This window comes from Rhinolophus ferrumequinum (genome assembly GCF_004115265.2).
Source record: "Rhinolophus ferrumequinum isolate MPI-CBG mRhiFer1 chromosome 13 unlocalized genomic scaffold, mRhiFer1_v1.p Super_scaffold_3, whole genome shotgun sequence".
In the NCBI taxonomy this organism is placed as follows: domain Eukaryota; kingdom Metazoa; phylum Chordata; class Mammalia; order Chiroptera; family Rhinolophidae; genus Rhinolophus; species Rhinolophus ferrumequinum.
In genome coordinates, this window is record NW_022680356.1 from 1,619,653 (window position 1) to 1,634,587 (window position 14,935).

Below are 14,935 nucleotides of genomic sequence, written 5' to 3' on the forward strand. Positions count from 1 at the left end.
CTTGGGGTACTCTCTATCCCCGCCACAGCCGCGGCGGAGGGAATCCTGCGGGTGGGGGCGCCGCCCTCCGTGAGGCCCAGTTGCGGGGAGTGAAGGTCCTAAGCGAGGAGCGGCCGAGGGCTTCTTCCGGGACCAGAGCCCAGACTCAGCTCCGAGGAAGTGGCCTTTCGAGTGCCCAGGAATGCGTTTTCCAAGGGGCCGAGCACTCCCGCAAGGGTGACCCGAACGGGTCTCGTCGCCGGAGACACTGCCCGGCTAGTGGAAGGCTGCTTGACTTGCGTGCCGCGGGGACCCCTGGGAAGCGACGTCCGGCGACGCGCCGTGCCGTGCCGTGCGGAGGGTTCTGGGAGTTGTAGTTCAACCTCGTATTCGGGCCGGCGCGACTTGGTCCCGCGGGCTCTTACATGCCTCTGTCGCCGTCTCGGTTCCTCTGTGTCTGGAGAGACGTCGAGCCTGGGATCGAGGAGGACTGAGCGCGGGTCCTTTTAAGCTTGAGGCGCTGGAGGGAGCAGGAGACCCCCGGGTGCGGGCGCCAGGCGAGGGTCGCGCGCGGCCCCTGGGCCTCTGGGTAGATAGAACCGTGGACCCCCGCTACCGCGGCGGGGGCTCTCCTGCGCGCCCCGGGGAAGGAGTCGCCATGGAGCCTGGGGGCAGAGGTGAGAATCTGGGAGGGATGCGGCGCGGTGACCGCTGGCGAGGTAGAAAGAGAAAGGCTGCCCTCTGGCTGGGGCTGGCTCAGGAAGAGGCAGCATCCGTCTTCTCTGGGAGAGCCCTTTTCTGGAAGGAGAACCTATACCTGCAGTGCTTGCTGGCCCGTAGCAGGGCGACGTGTGCCTGCCTCCCTTGCCCCACATCAACAGATCTGACAGTTTGACTTTTGATGACGACTTCCTATCGTCCTCACAGGAACCCCATAAGGCGGTAGGAAGAAGACTATTAGGCCCATTTGGCAGACAGGGAAAATGAGGGTTTGAGAAGTCACGGGATTTGTTTAGAATCCTGGATATTCTTCCCATTAGACCCATCACTTTTCTGAGAAATCCAGTGTTGTATCTGAAAAGCCAGTGTTCAAAAAGAATTTAGTCTTCTTTCATCCAGTGATCCTGGAATAGAACAAGAATGAAGCATTAAGAGAGGCACGGATGGACACACAGACTTTGAGTATCATTTTGACCATCACTCAGCATATGAGAGATAGAAATATGTATTTAACTTAAGTATGCAGATTCTCATAGCAGATTTCTACTGGAGTTTTCGGGCAGAGGAGGATGGGGGAAACTGAGGCAGCCATGGTGATGGTTGTCTTGATGCAGGGATGTTGTGGGATTGTCCCTTAATTCCCTGGGTTGACTCTTCTTAGGTGACGAGAAGCTGTGTATGGCAGTTTCTGCGAGTTTACTGCAAAGCAAGAATACTCATCATGGCTCCTATCTCCACTTGTAGGGTCACGTTCTGAGGCCTCTGACACTCCCCATCCTGGAAACCCAACAGAAAATGGCGTGACCTCTGCATCCCAGGTGAGTCTAGATTACTTTTTTTTCTTTCTCATGTTCTCAGAGCATGGATATGGTTTCTTCCATTGTTATGGAATTGGTCAGCTCTGATTGCTGGAGTATCAGATGCAGTGGGTAAACTGATACGTGGTCAACCTCATGGAAAACGCTCCTCATCTGTGTGGAACCGCCGCCCCCCCCAGCATTACTTCTCTACCCACTTAGTGCTTGATGAACATTTAGACAGTTCAGTAGTGATTAGCCTCGTCGTGAGATGCAAAGGAATAAAAGCCAGTTGCCCCTGGCTCATGAAGTACTGAGGTGGTAAGACATAGATAAATGAAATCGTTCAACAGCAAGAAATAGGGACTTTTTTAAGTACAGAAATGACTGGTACAGAAAAACCATAATAGATCACGGAAGAGGTTTTCCATCCTTGAGAGTATTTGGAAAAAAAATACTGGGATAAAACTGCATCTTTGAAAAACAGGAGAGAGTAGGTAGTTGGAGAATAGAATACAGGAATATTCTGAGAAAGAGAACAGATTTGGCAAAAAAAAGTCTCCAAGTGACAAGAGAGTTGGAGGTCTTCAAGGGGTGTGTGTGTCACTGTACGGTAAGCTGGAGTGTGCTGAGGGAAGCTGGGGCATGGTGTAGGCACGCCACAGGAGAACCTACATGGGGCCTTAGTCCAAAGGTAAATAAAGCCCCGTTAACATCTGCAGAGGCCCTGCAAGGTGAGACGTGCTTCGTTCACTCGTGTTGATCACTTCTGAGGCGTTTCGCCTTAAAGGCCCATAAGCTGAAATACAAAGATTACAGATTTCATACTTCAAGTATTAGAATAAAGAGTTAAATTACTTGAGGTAGGGATTTTCAAAGTAGGTGGTTCTTTTAACTTTACTTCATTATGTGAACGGTTTTACCTTTTGTTTTTGTAAGGCTATATCATAAATGTTAGAATGCTGGATAGAAACAAATTTAACCATTATATTCGTGCTTATGTTCGGGGCCTGTGGCAACAGTGGTGGTTCAAAGAGAAGTAAGACTGGTTCATTTAGTAGCATCCCAAGGACTGGTCTATTTTAATGAGTCTCATTTAAATTGAACTTGTGTAGACATTTTTTGATAGAATTAGAAAAACTATTAGACATTTATCAGTAGTAAAGAGATTCAGCTACAGATTCAAAGGAGCGTCACCCACCCGGCCCTCACCCCACATTTTAATAGACAGGCTAAACTTTGTATCTACCATCAAGATCGAGGTTCGGCTGGAGTAAACATTCCTGCAGTGTTTTCAATGTTTGGTACACTTCTGTCCCCCTCCCCACCTCTGTCCCCATGCACACTTCTCTAGAACACCCCATTTAAGCTTTTGCTACTAATTCTTGTTCAAGCATTCCTCCATTACTTCATCTGCCTGACAAATGATTACAGTGTCCCTGCTGTGTGCCGGGTGCTAGGGCTGTGTCAGGGAGCAAAAACAGACTTAGCGTCTGCTTTTGAGCAGCTTACCGTGGGCAGGCCAGATAGATGTTAACCAGAAGGTCCCCTCGGTGTGGAGCACGTGCTACACTCCTGAGAGGCAGGGCAGGCTTCCCTGAGGAGGTGGCGCCGGAGCTGACATATGAGGTGTGAGTAGGACCAAAATGGCTGAAAGGATGAGACGGGGAGAGCATTCAGGAACAGGAAGTAGCATGCGAAAAGGGGCCAAAGGGAACATGGCACACGTCAGGCAGCCGAAAGGCGGCCACCAACTGGAGCACAGAGAGTGCAGGAGGGCTAGTGCATGGTGGGGTGAGGAGGGGCAGGGTCAGACCCATCAGGACCACCGTGACAAATGGCAAGCACACTTGGGGACCTTCCCGAATAATTTGGGTTTGAGTTACTCTTTTATAAATAAGTCTATTTCTGTGACATATATGTAGCAAACATCTTAACGTTTAATATATATTGGGCTGATTTTGTTCTCAAAGGAAAACCAGAGAGAAAAAGATTTCATATTTCTTGAGCCTCTTATATTTTAAAACCGTAGCATAAGGAAAATACTGTATTTGTAATTATAGTTTCTCCACTTTCCCATGTCTAAATAGTAACGATTTCTATATTCTATCATTTACTTTATTGATACATGAAATAATAACATTATCTTCAGATTTTACATCAAAGATGCTTTCCTTCATACTTGCAGGTAACATACAGCCTAGTGCATGGAGGCATGGAGCGAGTCTGGGCTACAGATAACAGTAGTCCCTCCTATCCAGTAGCCCTTTGCACAGTTTCAGTTACTTGCACTCAACCATGATCCAACAATATTAAATGGAAAATCCCTGAATAAACAATTCATCAATTTTAAATTGCATGCTGCTCTGAGTGGCGTGATGAAATCTCGTGTTATCCCGCCCCATACCGCCTGAAACGTGACTCATCCCTTTGTCCATCATCTTCATACTGTAGACACTCCCCTCCCATTGGTCACTAACCGTGTCAGTTATCAGATTGGCTGTTGCCATATCACAGTGCTTGTGTTCAAGTCACCCTCATTTTACTTAATAATGACCCCAAAGCCAAGAGCAGTGAGGCTAGCAATGCAGATATGCCAAAGAAAAGCTGGAAAGTGATTCCTTTAAGTGAAAATGGATGTATGTGTATACGGGTTCTGATACTATGTGCGGTTTCTGGGTCCAGGAGTGTGTCCTCCATGGATAAGCGGGGACCACTGTATGCCAGAGAATCTTAGTGTTGGAAGGGGTGTTAGAGGTCATTTGTTCTAACCTTCCCATTCTTCCTGTCTTCCTTCTCCTATGCTGTCAGTTTGAGTCCTTCCCAGCGGCTTCTGGAAGGAGGTCCTTTGGTGAGCACAGCTGTGTTTGTTTTTTCAGGAGACGGTGGTGATCAGGGACGTGTCTGAGGCTGTCACCCAGTGGGGGCAGCTGAACCCTCCTCAGGGAGGTGTGCCCAAGAAGCACAGAGACCTGGTCTTGCTGGGTAAGGATGGCCCCCATGCCGTGAACTTGCTTTGTATGGTACCTTTGCTGCTGCAGTTCCCAGGAGCTCTGTGGTTCTCAGATTCAGAGTCGTAATGCCTGAAGGCCCAAGACAGGAAGTTTCTGCTTTGTGCGTGTACTTTTGACACTCCTAGAGTTAGAAACAGACTCCCTTTTATCATGTCGGCCCAGATGGTAGCCTCCTTCTTTACTCCCTGACTATGGATGTTGTGACAAACTTCTAGTGAAAACACGTCTTAAGATATGGGTGCTTAATGGAAGGAGAACTGACTCTGGGTGGTAAACACACAATGTAATACATGGCTGATGTATTTCAGAATGGTACACTCGAAACCTATATAATTTTACTAACTAATGTCCCTAATATATTAAACAAAAATTTAAAAAAAAAACGGAAAAGAAATGGCTGCTTAGTCTTTTAATGGGGAGAGGTAAAAACAAGCAACTCAACTGTTGTGAATTCAGACAGACCCCATATCAACCTTCCTGTCTTCTTCTGAGCACTGGTGAGGGAGAAATCAGAACATATCTCTCTCCTTCTCCTTCTCACTTTCCCTCTCCCTCTCCCTCCCTACCTTCCTCCGTCTCCCTCTCCCTGTCTCTCTCCCTCTCTCCCTCTCCCCGTCTGTCTGTCTCCCTCTCCCTCTCCTTTTCCCTCTCCTGCTCCCTCTCCCTCCTTCTCTCTCTCTCTCTCCCTCCCTTTCTCCTTCTCCCTCTCCCTCCCTACCCTCCTCCATCTCCCTCTCCCTCTCCCTCTCTCTCCCTCTCCTTCCCTCTCTCCCTCTCCCTCTCTCCCCTCCTCCGTCTTCCTCTCCCTTTCTCCCTTCCTCTGTCTCCCTCTCTCTCTTCCTCCCTCTCTCCCTCTCTCCCTTCCTCCATCTTCCTCTCCCTCTCTCTCTCCCTCTCTCTCTCCCTCTCTCACTCTCCCTCCTTCTCTCTCTCTCCCCCTCCCCCTCCCTCCCCTTCCCCCGTCCCTCTCCCCTCCTCTCTTCCTCTTCCTCTCCCCCTCCCTCCCTACCCTCCTCCATCTCCCTCTCCCTCTCTCTCCCTCTCCTCACCTCTCTCCCTCTCCCTTTCTCCCTTCCTGTCTCCCTCTCTCTCTCTCTCCTTCTCTCACTCTCCCTCCTTCTCTCTCTCTCCCCATCCCTCTCCATCTCCCTCTCCCTCCCCCCTCTGTCCCTCTCCCCTCCTCTCTTCTTCTTCCTCCCCCTCTCCCCCTCCTTCCCTCTCATACCATCTTCCCTAACAACCAAGGAGCTAACCCTGAGCTGTTTTACCAGACCCCATTTTTCTTTCCCCATGAACAGGGCTTCTGATTTCCAAGCCTGATGTAATCTCTCAGTTGGAGTGTGGGGAGGAGCTGGAGAGAGAAGTCCCGAAAGCAGCCAGTCCAGGTGAGTGAGTGTTGGAAATAGTGGACATAAACCCAGACAGTTAGTAGGAGAAGCGTCTTTGAAAAGCTTGTGGAGGAGCCTTTCCAGATTTTGCTAGACTCACGGAAAATTTGAAGGCCCTTCCTCCTGTGCTACACTGCCCCTCTATGGATGTCATAATTTTATTTTTCAGAAAGTAAACACTTTCTACTCCTGAAATGAAATCAACATTTTAATGTTTGTTACTAATTTGCTTGGGTATGAGGCTCTAAACCAGGCTTTTTCATATATGTTATTTGGTCTTTGCAGGATAATGTGGCTTTTCGTCTCAGAGCAATGAGTATAAATTGATCTCTGCATCTCCTATGGAGAGGCAGCAGAGCATATGGTTATGAGTGCACTTTGGTTCCAGTCTTCCTCGGTGCAAAACCAATCTCAGCTACTCACTAGTTCTGTGACCTTTAACAAGTGAATTACCTTCTCTGTGACTCAGACTCTCCAACTGTAAAATGGGGATAATGATAGCACTTAACTCATAGGGTTGTTGTCACGATCAAATGAAAAAAATCTAAGAGAAATGCTTAGAACAGTACCTGGCTGAACGTGTGCTAAGCAAGTGACGACTATCAATTAAGTCCTGATAACTGTTTTTGAAAGATGTCGTGGATTTGACTTATGTCAGACTGCAGTACTGCAGTAGACTGGCAGCTGGTCATACTTTCTTTAGTCTAATCTTGTCCAATTGAGGCAGCAGAATATGCTAGATTCCCCACTGTGCATGGCTTACTCTGCCAGTTCTGTATTCTCCACCTTCTTTCAAGGCCTTTGTCAGTCTACCTGCCTGACCATTCTACCTCCTCTGTTCTCCAACTTGAACCCCTAACATAAAGCAGGCGTGTCTTCTTCCCCTGCACTAATTGCATGTGCTCCATGCACTTTTGGTGCTTTAATTCTTCCCACTCCCTCATCTGGAAATCCACTTGCCTTTAACCTATTTCTACCTATTTGTCCTTTAAAATCCCAGGCACTTCCCTGATTATGATATGTGGTTGAGAACAAAGGATTCTATTGATTAATGTCATGTGGCATCGTGGGTGGAATGGACATTAATGACCATTTAAGCCTGGAAATATTTAAACATTTTTAGCAGTGAAGTTTTCCCCCCAAACTCTTACTAGAAAGCCTACGATTTGGTGGTCTGAGCACATGAGAATTTGACCTTCCCTTCCCTAAACGCTACTCATTAAAAAAAAAAAAAAAAAAAAAAAAAAAGAACTTGGTTCTGTATTCCTCTTTCCAATTTGTAGGAGCGTCAGAGATGACCAGGTTCTTAATTACTCAGCTTTGTAATGGTTTGTAGATCTGGACCACTTTGAATGCTAACTTGTAGAATGTGTGTCTCCTGTCAAGACAGGGGAACCAACAGAGATTTTTGTGTAAAAGGAATAGTTTTGGAAGGTTAGTCTGTTAGCAGTGATTGGACATTCAGGAAGGAAATGCCGTAACTATGCTGATGCTCAAGGTGTGAAGTGACGCAGCTCTGGGGAGGGGTGGCAGTGGGTGGTCCCTGGAGACTGCCTTTCTCTGATCTCAGGCCTGTCTCCCCAGACTGTTTTTTATTTGCCATTTCCCCCACATCACCTCTCCTTAGTCTCGTTCCGTTGTTCCTTCCCCTTCCCTGGCCTGCTGGACAAAGGATTATGAGTGCCTGCTCACCCTCCCCCGGTGCAGCTGCACTTCTCCTCCCGGTCATCTTTCTTTTCTCATGTCCTTTCAAATTGCAAGGCTGTTTTTGAGAGCTTTCAAGTTCATGTGTTCCTGGTGAGCATTTTTTGTTTGTTTTATTATTTTCCTACCACAGCGATTACTTTACTCTCAGTATAGAAAATGATACATGTGCATTTTTGTTTCTGTCAGACTGGGAGACAATACCAGAAAGCAAGGAGCTAACTGCAGAGCAGGACGTTTCGGAAGAAGAGTCAGCCCCTGGGATATTAACAGAAAGATTTCCAAAGGAAGGTGCCAGTGGAAGTGAGGATTCTTTAGAGAGTCAGCAGAAAAACCATGAGAAACATTTACTGCAAGAGGTTGTCGGTCAGAAGAAATCTGGGGAGAGAAGTTACCAGTGTGATGAATTTGGAAGAAATTTTAATCACAGGTCATTATTTATTCAACAGCAAGGAGAGAAACTACGTAACTGTAATTCATTTAAAAAGAACTTAAAGCGAAATTCAAATGTAATGCGGCATGAGAAAATTTGTGCAGGAAAGAAACCTTGGAAATGTAGCGAGTGTGAGAAAGCCTTTAGCTACTACTCAGCTTTTGTCTTGCATCAGAGAATTCATACAGGAGAAAAGCCCTATGAGTGTCACGAGTGTGGCAAAGCCTTCAGCCAGAGCATACACCTGACTCTGCACCAGAGGATTCACACCGGAGAGAAACCCTACAAATGTCACGAGTGTGGGAAAGCCTTCAGCCACCGCTCAGCCCTTATTCGGCATCATATAATTCACACTGGAGAGAAGCCCTATGAATGCAGTGAGTGTGGGAAGGCCTTTAATCAGAGCTCATACCTCACTCAACACCAGCGAATTCACACCGGAGAGAAACCTTATGAGTGCAGTGAATGTGGGAAGGCCTTCAGCCAAAGCACGTTCCTTACCCAGCACCAGGTCATTCACACTGGAGAAAAACCCTACAAGTGTAACGAATGTGGGAAAGCTTTTAGTGATCGTTCAGGCCTCATCCAGCACCAGAGAACTCATACTGGGGAGAGGCCTTATGAGTGTAACGAATGTGGGAAAGCCTTCGGCTACTGTTCAGCCCTCACTCAACACCAGAGAACTCACACGGGGGAGAAACCCTACAAATGCAACGATTGCGCCAAAGCCTTCAGTGACCGCTCAGCCCTTATCCGTCATCAGAGAACACACACTGGAGAGAAACCTTACAAGTGTAAGGATTGTGGGAAAGCCTTCAGCCAGAGCTCATCTCTCACAAAGCACCAGAAAACTCACACTGGAGAGAAACCTTACAAGTGTAAGGAATGTGGGAAAGCCTTCAGCCAGAGCTCATCCCTTTCTCAACATCAGAAAACTCATGTTGGAGGGAAAGTCAAGGGATACGGAAAAGCCCTTAGTGGCAATTCAGCCTTTGGTCAACAAAAGAGAATTCATACTGGATAAAGACCACATAAATGTGGTACATTTGGAACATACATATGGAACATTTACTATCCATGATGTGAGGACTGCAAAGAACTTTAACTGTGTTATAAAAGATATGTTAATGAGATGTCTTTTTTATATGGAACGGAGCTTACTTAGAATGTGAAAGAGGGGGTTTAGATTTTTTAAATGTCCTAATGGAGGACATTGTGAATTTCCCATGGGATACAGGAAAATTATTTCCGACACTCTAATGTGTATGTAAGCTATGGAATCCTTGAGACAAGTAGGGTATGCCATGGCGGAAAGAGGGCATCTTGGCCAGGCTAGGCAGTCTCTTAGTGCCAAGGGGATGGACTTTTGAAGAGTGGTTCTTTTAGGGAGATTGCAGAGGTAGAAATAAGAGGTTGAGAATTTACAATGATTTTGTCTGGAGTCAGGAGTAGTGGAGGAGGGGAAGTTGCCCTTAGTCTTAAGTGCAAGGCCAAAGGAGATAGATGGAAACCATAGAGAAAAAGCTGGGGGAATGAGCTCAAGAAACGTTGATAGAGACAACTACTTGAATGAGTACTCACATCTAGGAAAAGTATGAGACCATGAGTTGGTCAGCCACAGTTTCCACGAAGGCAGCTTCCCCCAAAGCCAGGGGACAATGGCTGGGCAGTTCGCTTCTGCACTTTGTGCCTTGTAGACTTTGCTGGCTGAGACGTCTCCTACTTAGAATCATTAACTCCGAGGGTCAGGCCTGCAGCCTAGAAAGGGGGAATACAGAGCGACCTTCGACATTTTCCATCTGTTTTAAGCTATCTGAATTACCTGACAATGTGCTTATTTATGAAGATTTACTTCCATTGTATATAGTTTGTACCTTAGACTTTTTCGTACCATGGTAACCGTTAGTTGCAGACCTGAACTGCCACTACATATTAGGTTGTGAAAAACTTGAAAAGATTTTGAAATTTTTGCCTTTCACCATTTTATTCTTGGGTAGAGGCAGATGACATCTTTGTATATATACTTTTTTCATTGAAACTTTGAAGGTTATTACTGGAAACATTTTGAGTGCTGTATTTTTAGCTTCCACGTTTGACTAAGATGTGTCTTGTATGGCTTTCTTTGAGTTTGTCCTGTTTGCTGAGCTTCTTGAATCTGTAGGGTTATGTCTTTTGCCAAATTTGGGGGATTTTCAGCCATCATTTCTTTGAATACATTTGCAGCCCCCACTCCCACCCCTTCTCTCCTTCCAGGACGCTGATGACACAAATGTTAGGTGTTTGGTTTTCATCCCACAGGTTCCTGAGGCTTTGTTTGTTTTTTTTCCCTCAGTAAATTTTTCTCTTAGTCTGCTCAAGCTGCCATAACAAGATACCACAAACTGGATGGTTCAAACAACAGAAATTAATTTCTCACAGTTCTGGAGGCTGGAAGTCCAAGATCAAGGTGTCAGCTTTGGTCTCTGGTGAGGCCTCTATTCCTGGCTTGCAGAAGGCCACCTTCTAGATGTGTCCTAACATGGCCTTTTCTTGGTGTGTACATGTGGAGGGGCGGGGAGGGGGGAGAGAGAGAGAGAGAGAGATTGAGGTTTTCCTTTTGTTTAAAGGCCACCAGTCCTGTCAGATTAGGATCCCAGCCTTATGACTTCATTTAACCTTAATTACATCCAGAAAGCCCTATCTCCAGATATAGTCACATTTGGAGGTAGCACTTCAACATATGAATTTGGAGGGGATACAGTTCAGTCCATAGCATTTTGCCCCTGCCCTCCCAATTCATGTTCTTCTCACTTGCAAAGTACATCCATTCCATCCCAACAATGCCCCAAAGTCTTAACTTATTCCAGCATCAACTCTAAAGTCTCTTCCAAATTACCATGTACATCAGATGTGGATGAAACTCAAGGTACAATTCATCCTGAGGCAGGTTCCTGTCCAGCCAGCTGTGAACTATGAAACCAGACAAGTCACGTGCTTCCAAGCTGGGGTCATGGTGGTGGGGCACATGGCAGCATTCCCACTCCAAAGGGAGGAACAGGAAGGGAGGGAAGGAGGGAAGGAGGGAGGCAGGGAGGGAGGCAGGGAGGGAGGGAGAGAGGGAGGAAGGGACAGGTCCCAGGCAAGTTCAAAGCCCAGTGAGGCAGTCCATCAGCTCTTATGGCAGGACAACCGTTCTCCACTTGATGCCTTGCCTTCCAGGCCCGCTGACCCGCTGAGGCAGGCGTCCCACCACCAAGGCTCTGCTGGCCAGCACTGGCCCCAAAGCTTCAGTCTGAGGCTATCTGGCCTGTCGACACAGGGGACACCCCCATCCTTTGAAACTGAGTAGGCAGACCCACGATCTGTGAGGCATCCTTCTTTCTTTTTAAAAAGAATTTATTGGGGAATATTGGAGAACAGTGTGTTTCTCCAGGGCCCATCAGCTCCAAGTCGTTGTCCTTCAAGCTAGTTGTGGAGGGCACAGCTCAGCTCCGAGTCCAGTTGCCATTTTCAATCTTTAGTTGCAGGGGGCACAGCCCACCATCCAATGCAGGAATTGAACTGGTAACCTTACTGTTGAGAGCTCGCGCTCTAACCAACTGAGCCATCCGGCCGCCCCTCCAGCAGCTCAACGGCAGCTCGTCTTCAATCTAGTTGTGGAGGGCGCAGCTCACTGGCCCTTGTGGGAATCAAACCAGCAGCCCTGTTGCTCAGAGCTCGCGCTCTAACGACCTGAGCCATCTGGCCGCCCTTCGTTCCCTTTGCACCTGAATAGCTCTATTGTCTGGTCCTGTAGGATCTAGGAAGTCTGACAGCCTGCCTTCATTTTGTCCAGTGTTTTCTGTCCCCTTCAGTCCCAGCTGGCAGTGTTTTTGGGCACATAACCCCATCTCCAAGCCTGCCTTCTGCTGAGATGGCTGATTAAGTCCAAGAGTTTCAGCCACAGCCTTAGTGTTCTATTCAGAGCAAGCTTTCTCATATTTTGCAATATGGAGGGATGGACTTTCTCAAATCTCCAAGTTCTGTCTTGTTTTTGCTTAACGATTCCTTCAGTTCGTCTCTCACATCTTACTTGTAGCAGTGAGGCGGACTCAAGCTGCACCTTTATTACTTTGCCTAGAAACCTCTGCTGAATATCCAGTTTCATTGCTCACAAGTTCTCCCACAAAATGGTTGAACACAGTTCAGCCACATCTGCCCCTTTACAACAAAGGTCACTTCCCATTTCCAGTAACGTGTCTTCATTTCTGCTGAAACCTCACCAGAATGGCCTTTAATATTTGTATTTCTATTAGGTTGGTGCAAAAGTAATTGAGTATTTTCCGATTATTTTTAACCTTTTAAAGCGCAATTACTTTTGCACCAACCTAATAGCGTACACCTTGAAACCTTTCCAGCCTCTCCCCTTTGCCCAGTTCCAATGTTTAGGTATTTGTTAAAGCAGCGCCCCACTTCTCAGTGTTAAAATGTGTCTTAGTCCATGGAGGCTGCCATGGACAGGAGGCTCAAACAATAGAAATTTACTTCTCACAGTTCTGGAGGCTGGAAGACGGAGGTCAAGGTGCCAGCCAGTTTGGTTTCGGGGAGAGCTCTCTTCCTGGCCACGTTTTCGCTGTGTCCTCACAAGCCTTCCTCAGTGCGTGCGTGTGTGTGTGTGGGGGGGAGAGACAGAGACAGAGAGAGAGATCTTTCTCATCTGATGCTACCAACCCCATCAGATGAGGAACCCCACAGTCATGACCTTATTTTTACCTCATGTACCTTCTAAAAGCCCTGTCTAAATACAGTCACATTGGGAGTTAGGGCTTTAATATAGGACTTTGGGGAGACATAATTCAGTCCATAGCAATTTTCTCTCTTGTTCTGGTTGGGTATTTTCTGTTGTTCTTTCTCCAAGTTCACTGATACTTTTGTCTGTTTTTTCCATTCTGCATCATTGGGTTTTATTTCAGTTGTTGTGTTTTTCAGTCCTGTTTGATTCTATTTCTTTGCTGAGACTTTGTTTTTAAGTTTGTGTCAAGCATATTTGTAATTGCTTACTGAGGCATTTTTATGGTGGCTGTTTTACTCTAATAGGTCATTCTAACATCTGGGTCATCTCAGCGTTGGTGTCTGTGGCTTATCTTTTCATTCAAGTTGAGATTTTCCTGGTTCTTGGGGTGATGGGTGATTTTCAGTTGAAATCTGGCCACTTCAGGTATTATGAGACTATACTCTCTCTAAATCTTCTGTTTGGCCAGGCCTCCTCTGACATCGCACTGGTGGAGAAAGGGTTTAAGTTGGTGTTGGAAGACTGGTTTTGTTTTGGCCTCTATTGGGGTAGGGGTCCTCAATACTTCTAGGCAGAGTGGGAGTTACAGCTCCCCACGAGGCCTGCACTGACCAAACCAGTAAGGAGAGGGAGCTATGTCTGGTCTCTGGGTAAGCTTGGAAGCCTAGGTCTCCCATGACACTGCTGGGATGGAATTGGGGGAGGGATTGGTTTTAAAAATCCTGTCTCCCTACTTGACCTTCTCTGACTCCACTCCAGGGTGGGGGTTACAGCCTGCTGAGGGTGGAAGTGTAGGCTGCTCACTCGGCCTTTGTCCGTGCGGAGGCGGCCCACGTTTTCTCCCATGGTGTTTGGCTGGAGGAGAGTGCTTACTGTCTAAAAGCTTTCTGTCGTGTCAGGCTGCTCCTTTCCTAGTGTGTTGGCTGGAAAGAGCAGACTTTTCTAGGGCCTGTTTTTTTTTCATCTGTGCCCATGCATTTCTGGGTTGCCAGCTTCTTCAGACCCCAGCCTGGGATAGACGAGGCGGAAGGAAGACCCGTGGGATTCAGTGCTGTGTGGTTCCTCAGGCTCTGAGGCCCCTGCCAGCCTGTATCCTCTCCATCTTTTAGAATCTTCTTACAGTGTTTTATACCTTGTTTCCCTGAAAATAAGACCTAGCCGGACAATCAGCTCTAATGCGTCTTTTGGAGCAAAAACTAATATAAGAACCGGTCTTATATTATATTATGTTATATAAGACCCGTCTTATGTTATAGTAAAATAAGACCGGGTCTTCTATTAATTTTTGCTCCAAAAGACGCATTAGGGCTGATTGTCCAGCTAGGTCTTATTTTCGGGGAAACACGATATCTGAGCCCAGGGTGTTAGCTGCACTTTGGGGAATAGGGAAGAGTACTCCTTCACTCTTCCCATGACACCCTTCTTTTGGGCAATGAAATGGCACATCAAGTTGTGTCAGAAGTTGTGGCATACCTAGGTCATTTGTAACCAGTTGAGATTGAGTACCAAAGAGAAATCTCATTTGTTCCCCAGTCGTAAGCGGCCAGGTGGGTAGCTGGAAATGACCAGCTGCAAGCTTCAAAGAAACTATAGTTTTTAAGTGGGGGAAATACCTGTGCTTAACTGTAGATTACAAATTTGAGAAGGAAAGATAGATGTGACTAAGGATATATAAACCATAGGGTTAAACATATTTATTTCTATCTTTGCTCCAAGAGCATATGGGAACCACTGGAGAATAGGCTTCAGAATTTTGGTTTCTTTATGTATTATCTATATTTATATATCTGTTATTTTTAATTTGATATGTAAAACAGGATATCAGAGGAACAACAAAATGAAGAATGAAAATAATTGGCATTTTTTAATCTGTTCATTTCACCCTTTATAATCTGTTTCCCAATTTATATATAAATTTTAAAAAATATGATACCTACTTGAGAGTGGCTAGATTAGGCAGATAATGGAGGCAAAGTGATTTGTGACTTATCAAGTGCTATGTAACCATTAGAGATTGTTGATAGAGTCAGTTACATGACCTGCCCACCATGTATGCTTTCTGATGGGACAGCCCAATGACAGTGTCTTTTTATCTTTTTAAAAATATTAGGTTGGTTCAAAAGTAATTGCAGTTTAAAAGATTAAAACTA

General features: G+C 46.3%; 1 protein-coding gene across 1 annotated transcript; it reads left to right on the forward strand.

The window, feature by feature from the left end:
- Positions 1-379: 379 nt before the first annotated feature.
- ZNF892 (zinc finger protein 892) lies at positions 380-11,070 on the forward strand. The gene is made up of 5 exons (XM_033100912.1): positions 380-656; positions 1,444-1,517; positions 4,376-4,481; positions 5,809-5,895; positions 7,792-11,070. The coding sequence occupies exons 1-5, from the start codon at positions 638-640 to the stop codon at positions 9,057-9,059; spliced, it is 1,554 nt and encodes a 517-aa protein (XP_032956803.1). The 5' UTR covers positions 380-637; the 3' UTR covers positions 9,060-11,070.
- Positions 11,071-14,935: the final 3,865 nt, after the last annotated feature.